General features: G+C 43.6%; 1 protein-coding gene across 1 annotated transcript in view; it reads right to left on the minus strand.

The window, feature by feature from the left end:
- Nucleotides 1–3,481: 3,481 nt before the first annotated feature.
- ZADH2 (zinc binding alcohol dehydrogenase domain containing 2) overlaps nucleotides 3,482–8,871 on the minus strand; it is an 8,590-nt gene continuing 3,200 nt past the window's right edge. The window contains exon 2 of the mRNA XM_008073940.2: nucleotides 3,482–6,263. Within this exon, the coding sequence (XP_008072131.1) occupies nucleotides 5,339–6,193 (855 nt within the window). The 5' untranslated portion in view covers nucleotides 6,194–6,263 and the 3' untranslated portion in view covers nucleotides 3,482–5,338. The remainder of the gene's footprint in view (nucleotides 6,264–8,871) is intronic.

Raw genomic sequence — 8,871 nt, forward strand, 5'->3', positions numbered from 1 at the left:
GTGTGAGGCTCCTGCCACGTGTGAGCGTGAGACGTGGGCCCACTGATATCTTTTCCACATGTATCCCCTTCACCTTAAAATAGTTCCTGCCATCAGTGAGGGATTCCACTCCCCAGAAGCTGAGTCTATGGGGTTCAGAATTTGATTTCAGGCAGAATAGCAAATTTGGATTCTAGATATTTTGCTACAAAGGCAAAGATTATGATGGTCAGACATGATCAGCCTCCTGTAAGCAAAAACAAGCAGGTAAAATCATTCTCAAAAAGGAGCACTCTACACATGATTTTCTTTCTTTATAAGAATACATTGATAGGAGATGAGATTCTCCTTGTAGCATTAAAACGAAATTCTGAGTATTCAGTCATTAATTCCATTGAGGTTTCCTTCTTTTTTTCTTTTTAACCTTTGAATGACTATGATATTTAGATGATACAGACTCAAATGGGGACAGTAAAGAGGTGACCAGGTGTACAGGGAAGAAACCTGAGGTCCAGCTTCACTTCTGAGTTCAGTAGACTCTGTGACCTTGAACCATCCCCTCCCCCGCCCCGGGGGAGGGGCTTTCCTCACTGGATCCCAGTTTCTTCATTTACAAAATGGGTAGAACTAGATTATTCCTTAACTCACAAATTTTACTATTTAAAGGGCAATTGGGTCCTTTAGTTTATGAAGGCCAGAGAGAGACACAGGTTCCTTCCGGTTCTAAATTTCTGCTGGCCACAGCCACCCCAATGAGTGGGCATGGATCCTCAGGGTTCCATCAGACATGGCACTGGGCAGACTGTTCTTGTAAGGGGGACACCCTTATAGGCACTGTGTTTACATGTCCTGCTGACCAGAGAAACTGTTCATTTGAGTCATTCCAAGATCCCATTTGGGTAGCTCGTCAGGTATAGAGGATAAGGCACAACAGTAGCAGACGACTTCCTGGAAAATTTTTCTGAGCACTAAGCACAAAACAATCTTTTGCATTGAATACTACCACACGTCAGCAGGCTGTGTTTTAATGATCTTAATTTTGTATTGACCAGAAGACACCATCAGATAGTGCCCTTCAAGGGAGACTTTAACTTGGGAGTGAGGGGGAGGCGTACATTCCAATTTGTGTCTTTGGCTCAGTGCCTCTCATTACACGTGAAGCACCTATTGGTCTCCCTCAGACTGTGCTCCATGCGGAACGGATCTTACTGCTTTCCATGTACATTCACACCTCCTGGGATATAGTGAGCGAGCACCCAAGGGTGGGTCTACAACAGGCAAAACCATCGTTTTAATAGACCCTAGGACAGTGTTGACACCAGGCTGTCACATCTCACTAGCTACTCTTACCTAGTGAAAGAATTCAAACCGAAGGTTCAAGAGCACACAACTGACATACGTACCTTATTTGATTTTCTTTGAATATCAACTGTCTAGTACAAGAATTACTTGAACTGATATATGTTAGTAAAATTTTATTTGTGTATTTTGTATAATTTTTTTTTTTTTTGGCCAATGTACCATAGTTTGTTCATGGTAACAGCAATGAGGTTCTCATGCCAAGCATTCCTTTTTTTATTACTTGAAACAGCATGAGGCTAAAAACCTAGCAAAAATAGAATTCAAAGTTTAAAATGACCATACCAACAGTACTGATAATCCAGTTTTGCACACTGACGTCTAAAATATGATCCTAAATGTTTAATTCTGGGCCATAACTGGGAAATCAATTACAGAAATTCTAAATTTCCAAAAAAAAAACCTCATAAAGTTTACATAGATAATTTTTTGTTTTTAAATACGTACCATAAATAACAAAATACTTAATAAAACAAAAGAGTGGAAAGTATAGAGAAGAGTAATTATGAGTTAATCAAATCAGACCAGTATGTACCCAAGTTACAATCATAAAACTTATAACACCTAGGAAATTATCATCGAAAGTTGATGGTGCTTGGTTGTTTTTTATTGTCTTTATTCTGAAAGCTGCACATTGTGCATCTGTTTTTATATAAATCTAAAATATGGTATCCATCCCATATGTCCATGTGGTAAAGTGATCAAGAAAAATATTTTCAGTACTTACCACCCCGGCCCCATTTTATAGGAAGCCCTGACTGTAGTAAATTCATGCTAATTGAGAACTCTAGGGAAGAGGTTAAAACATTACCCAGGTACAAGTCGGGTGGCCATTATAAATGTTACCCAAATAAAAGCCAGAAACAGGAAGCCAAAAAACAGGTCCCTGAGGCAGGCATGTGTCTTAAATGATATCATTTGTCAAGTTTCCAGTATCTTGTGGTGGTGAACACAAAAAGAAGGTCTGTGTTGTACCGAGGACATTACATCCTCATTAGCTAGAATGTTCCTCAAGTACATAATGCAGGATTTTCATTTTAATAAGAAGCAGCTACTTGTCACTGCACTTTCATTAGATAAATACTGAATGTAATACTAATGACCATTCACAGGGGCTCTGTTCTACTCCTGAGAAACTTCATCCAGATGAATTCATTTAATGACAATTTATAGAACATATCGTGCAAAACTTCCATTGTTTCTTTGCAAACTATCCCTGAAAAAAAAATTTTTTTAATGTTGAAATCAGTTAACAGCAATAATCATCAAAGGGACGCGAAATGATGCTGTTGGTATTTTTTGTCTGCAAAACAGGTTTGAAGGAATAGCATTTGGCTTTTTAGCATCACAACCAAATGGCAGCGGATGGTTGGGACTTCTTGGTCTCTCAAGAGGCAAGCTCTTTCCAGCCTGCCCGGCCGGTGACCTTAAGCCCAACATTCAGAGAAGGCCACACTGAGAACTGAGAAATAATTTATCCACTGGGATTGTTCCACCCTGGCCCCTTCTCTAAAACAAAGACTGACAATTGCCCTGAATTATGGATGTACTTTTTGTGATATGTAATACAGTTCAGAAGAAAGGTGTTGAGACCATCACACCATTTCACCTCCCATTAGAGCCTGGCCTTGAACAATAATCCCCGAAGATGAAACTGATGCTGAACTGTGACCCTCAATTTACAAATCATTTTTCAAAAGAATCAAAAAAAAAAAGTTTAAACATATTTTTGGCATTATCTGAATGGGCGGAATCTTTCATGCTTGTTTTCTAAGAATAAATGAAAACAGCATGCACTGTGCTTTCTTGGTGCGGAGAAAAAGAGAGCATGAGGTTTTCAGATTATATTTTATTTTAAACCTGGGTGTTTGAATTTTATTTTTACATAGCTGAATTTAGTATATTCCCTGAAAACATAATAAATTTCTATTCTGTAGCTTAAAGGATCCCTCCGTTAAAATGTTGGTCTTTCATCTTTATTACCCTCCCATTAAAATGAAAGAAACCGGGACACACTTGAGTTTAGAAGCAGCAATTTAGTGGATAATATCCTTACTCCCCAAGTCTTTTACAAAGGGAGAAAGTCCATTATTACTGCTTAGGTTTCACACATCTATCTGCATAAGAAGCAACTCGGCTTTCAGACATATACTATCGCCAATTTAATAATAGTCTTTGATTAGATTATTTTATTACAGCATTTTTCCATGACCAGTCATTTCCTGTGCCCAGTTACATTCATAAAACCTGTTCCCTCCCCCTCTTTGTTTGTTTGTGTATCAAAAAGCGAGGTAAAGTCTCCGTTTTGCTACAGCTGTTAGGTCTGAAAGGGACAGATTAATAACTAAGCACCACACTGGACGAGCTTTCCTTGTCCCCTGCACCAGTAACCCTTTGCTATAATGAGGACACAAAGAGCCTCGCATCAGGCGGCTACCCTTCTTCATAACTCAAAAGCGTCACAGTGGCAATAGCCTCTAGTGCTATTTGTCTTTAGTGCAGTTGTGACACTTCGGCATGATCCATAATTTGGCAGCTATTTACCGTGACATTTCCCTTCAGTGCAGCCATAACATTCAGTGAAGCCATTATTTGGTTCCATTTACCATATAAATTGTATTGTTGTGCATGCATGCTAGCAGCTACATTAGGTACCTGAAAATGAGTAAATCTTGTAAAATAGATACTAACAGCTATTCAGCGGCAGGATCTCCTCGCTCCTCAGATGGAGGGCAAGAAAAATTAAATATGGTCCGTAACTTTCCCAGAGCATCTTTAGTTGTGTTCATATTTATTGAGCATGTTAGAGACGCGGAAACCCAAGACTCTGAAAAAGAGGCTGGTGGGCTTCACCTTCAATTAGAAAGGTGCTGTGGGATTTCAGCATGGCGATGAAAGCTGCTGCCGTCTTGGGGGCACTGGAGGTTAAGAGGCAGGCAGATCAACTGCAGGCACCATCAGAGGAGAAGGTGCAGGCTTCTCCACTGTTCACGTGTGGTCGGTAGGTGAGTGTGTGACGTCAGGCAAGAGTGCCAAGGAGCGTCTCATCTCCCGGGAACACTTGGAGAAGTGAAATGGGAACCCAGAATCAAAGATAACATACACCTTCCGTGTCTGGAAGCTTCTGAGGAGAAGCAAATGTGTTATTATTGGTCTATATTTTTTGACGTGAACCCTCACTGTGAACGTAGCACATACTTTCCCCTTTCCTGTGCATATATTAATATTTGAAAGTACCCCTAATCATTGCAGTTTTCCTTTCCAAAACCTATATTCCATCTATGTAAGTTTTCAACACTCATTTGCTTCTTAGGAGGAGACAGACACTTTCCATTTCACATGAGCCTCACCAGGCTGACTGTAGACAAAAGCCATTCGGTGATACTTTAAAATATATGTGTTCATGGAATCATTTTTTGAATAACTTAACAAAATCAAATTTGGGGGAAAACTCCTCTAAATTTCTATTTAGTGATTTATAAAAAAAGGAGACCATTTCCTGAGGATATGAGTTCTGCAAATACATGGCTGGTTTTTGCTACATCTCTTGCTTAGGAATTCATTAGCATAAGACCAAATTCTCCCAAAGCAAAGAAGAATTTGTGTACTATTTTAAAAACTGATTTTAAAATCTCATCAAGCTGAAGACATACTGATTTGATCAGATCTTGCATCAGGAATTAATTTAGTTTCCTAGAACAATAAAACTTGGAATGAGACCATCCATGACTAAAGAATTGAATGTAAACGTTTTACCTCTTAGCCGTGGAGGGAAGTTTTATTAGCACTTTTTCCCCCAAGGGGAGGTGGGAGTAAAGAGAGAGAGAGAGAGAGAGAGACAGACACAGGGACATTGAAGGAGAAACCTATTCATTAACACCTTACTTTTGTTTTAAGAAATATTATATCCATTACCAACTAAAAATAAATTGATTTGAGTAATTCTGAGGCATAAAGTGCCCATTTTCTTTCTCCTTTGATTTATGTTATTGTTCTGTTTTTACAGCTTACTGTTGACAGAGTGAGGTAATTCAACTACAATTTTTCCAGTGTTTTTTCCCATGTACATATAATCGACAGCACGGAATATGGACTCCAGGCCAGTGAACTTGCCCTCCGGAGACCGATCTCCAAGGTCCACCTCACAGACCAGGTCTCCACTCGCACACATCTTAAGCAAGTGGCCCATGGCTTCTTTATACGTAGCGAGGTAATGGTTCAGGAAGAAGCCCTGGACGCTAGCAGATTTCTTCAGCAGTTTGGCTGGCAATGTTTCCGCTTTCACAGGCGAAAGGCCAGTAGGAGTTTGGTAGCCAGAGATAAACCCAATGACTATCAAGCGCCCTTTGGTAGCCAAGGCATCCACAGCCAAGTCAAATGTGGCTCCCCCAACAGATTCATAGACCACATCGACACCTCCCGGGTACTCCTGCTTAAGGACGGTACCCATGGGCTCGGTCTTATAGTTGATAGGACGATCACAGCCAAGAGATTTCAGAAAAGCACACTTTGCATCAGAAGAGCAGGTTCCAATTACATGGCACTTTGCCTTCTTTGAAAGCTGCACAGCAAACTGGCCCGTTCCCCCAGCTGCTGCTGTCACCAAAACTTTTTTCCCTTCTGACAGTTCTCCAAGCTCTTTCAGACTGATGTATGCGGTGGTGCCACTTACCAGCAGGGTGAGATACTCAGGTTTCACCGAGGGCACTGGTGTTGCGATGTTGGCAGGCACAACTGTGTACTCAGCAAAAGAGCCAGGTGCCATGTAAGCCACAGCTTGGCCAACTGTGTATCTGGCACTAGCAGAGAGGCCTAAGGCTACCACCTCACCGATGCCTTCGAAGCCTATGTCCATGGGGGGCTTTACCGAAGGGTCGTAGCGGCCAGCTGAATAGTTGATGTCAGATGCATTAACACCAACAAATCTAGAACAAACAAACAAGCAAATATATTACGATGGCGGCTTTGGTGTTGTTGTTAGGCCTTTACAGTCTGCTTTAAGAAAATTCCTTTAATTCCAGTGACGGTGGAGGGGTTGCTAAGCTATACAATCTGATAGAATTTGAGAAAATGAGTCTCACTGTTTAGATGGAAAAAAGAAATTAAACAAGTATTAGTTCAACAGTGATTTGCACTCAGTTTTGGTATATTTTATTCTTTTGTCAGTTTAGGAATAATTTCACGTCATTTTAAACAGCAAGTTATTTATTTCACATGTCATTTATTTCCATCCTTTTTCTTTCAAAAGGAGAAATAAGAAAGAAAAAAAAAGTCAGGACGCCCTCACCATATACAAACTTCACCAGGGCTATGAGTTGGAAATTAATTGGCCTCTTAACAAAGATGTTAAAAACAACACTGGGATAAAATATATTCAAAGAAGTAGACTTGTATTGATTCTGGCAACAATTTAACACTTAAGATAATAATAGTAATGACAATGATATTATTAAAGATTGATGGAATGTGCGAGGTCACTGGTTGCTACATGCTCCTGCAGGGGCTGTTTGAAGCACTGCTGCTACACATTTTCTTTGTGATGTAACTATGTCCATTGCGAAAATACGTATTTTGATTAATTGAACAAAAACTGGGGAGAGCGATTTTTATGAAACCTTCAACATTTTACAGTTCTCTTCAGATGAAAAGGAAAGCAAATCGTCACTATATTTTTTCCTCAACAAGAAGCAGAGACATAAGTTGATTAATACCAGATGATTATTTTCATTTTAGTATCCAGAGTCAATTTAATTGTGAAGCCAGTATTTTTCCCGGCTTTTTAAAATCTCGGTACATACCTCATAACAAAAATATCCTGATGCATAGGGGGGAAAAAGCCATAGACTAAGAATGTCAGGAGGTGGCTCAGACACATAATGGAAGACCCTAAAAATGTCATTTCCACCTGTAATAGGATGAAAAGGTGGTAGGGTCTGGTGGCAGGAGGAAAGCTGTTAAGCAGACCATTTAAAAATAATTCACTCTTAATTTAACTTAAACCAAAACTGCCCTGTGTGAGGGTACACTTTCCCTGGAATATAGATAATAAAATACTTTCTACTTATAAATGCTCCCTTATGATGCGGCCCTGCACGTCTAAGGTATGGACAAGTCTGCGTATTGTAGCAAGAAGGACGCGGGAAACGATTTCTTTCCTTACGTCAAACTGCATTCGGACCTCAGCACACACACAGCCTCCCTATCGCGCTCCACAATTCCATGCCCATAAATGATACGCAGTACTGAGAAGAGGGAAAAATGATTTTTGCTGGTTTCTCATTTGGCATTTAATACCAAGATGCCTACATTCTATTTTTAGAGAAGGACCTGCCATCTTGCTTTTAAATTTACATGATTCCCAAGGCCTGGTGTCTGTAAAAAGGGTCGGTTTCCTCTGAGCTTGCTTCTGGACTTCCCAGAGCAGCGCCCAGCTGGAGCCTGTCTCGGGCCCCAGCCTTGGGCGGTAAAGCAAACTCCAGGAAGGGGGCCCGTGGGGTGGAAGTGATGGAGGGTTTGTTTTAGAGGTGGGGGGACTGGGGCCCACACACTGCCAGTTCTGTTCTCTCTGCTCTTTTGCCCACGATTAACCCTTCCACTGCCCTTGCTCCTCCGGCGGCTTGTCCCCCTGGCGCCTCAGCAGTCGCGACTGGAGGGGCTGCTCCTCCGAGGGCGCACCTCGGGTTTGGAGGGGGCTCCGCCTGCGGAGTCCTCTCCCGTCCAAACGGGCGCGCCTGGGGACCTCTGCAGGAGAAAAGCGCAACTTCCCCCCTCCCCGCCCAGGCTGTGGTTTGCCGCTTCCCTGGAAGAGGTGGAGAGCGCCAGCAGGGCACACGCCCCAAGAAGAGCTGGACCGGTTACCAAAGGCCAAGTTTGGGAGGAGGGGGAGTGGGGCTCTGCTGGGAGTTGGGGTGGTTGCAGCCGGCCAGCGGCAGTTTGAGCATTCAGGGGGCTTTGATTGAAAAGCTCACAGCAAACATCCTGGTGATCAGCTGCAGAGATGGAGCGGTGGCGGCAGATCCACAGAGCGCGCGCGCCCCGTCCAGGCTCCGGCCGGCTCACTGGCTCCCTTCGCCCTCGGCCACCGGGCCATCCTGTGGGACGCCTTAGGAGGGTGCCTCCGGGCCCGTCCCCCTCGGAAGTGCCTGGCCACCGCTGTCAGCCCGACCCCAACGGTCCTGCGGCCTCCTCACCGCCACCACGGAGAGGGGCGATCAAGAACCCCGACTCCCAGCGCCGACTGCGGCCTCGCCGGCCGGGCGCCAGAGTGGAGCGGCCGCTGCCCAGGCCTGTGGCCGTGACCTCTGCCTCCCCGGAATGGGCAGGAATCCCAGCGGGCGCGCCCCGCCTCACCCCTGAGTCCCTGCGCTGGCCGCCGAGAGACGGCCCGGGGTGGACAAGTTTTCTCCGAGTTCCCAGCGCGAGGCGCGTAGGACGCAGCGGCCGCCAGACAGGGCCCGCCGGCGGCCTGACCGTGACCTTGGCTTCGCACGCACCCCCATTTCTCACTCTCGCCCCCCTCCCCCACCACGCCCT

The sequence above is a fragment of the Carlito syrichta genome, unplaced genomic scaffold (assembly GCF_000164805.1).
Source record: "Carlito syrichta isolate Samal-C Ts95f unplaced genomic scaffold, Tarsius_syrichta-2.0.1 Scaffold316215, whole genome shotgun sequence".
Classification (NCBI taxonomy): Eukaryota; Metazoa; Chordata; class Mammalia; order Primates; family Tarsiidae; genus Carlito; species Carlito syrichta.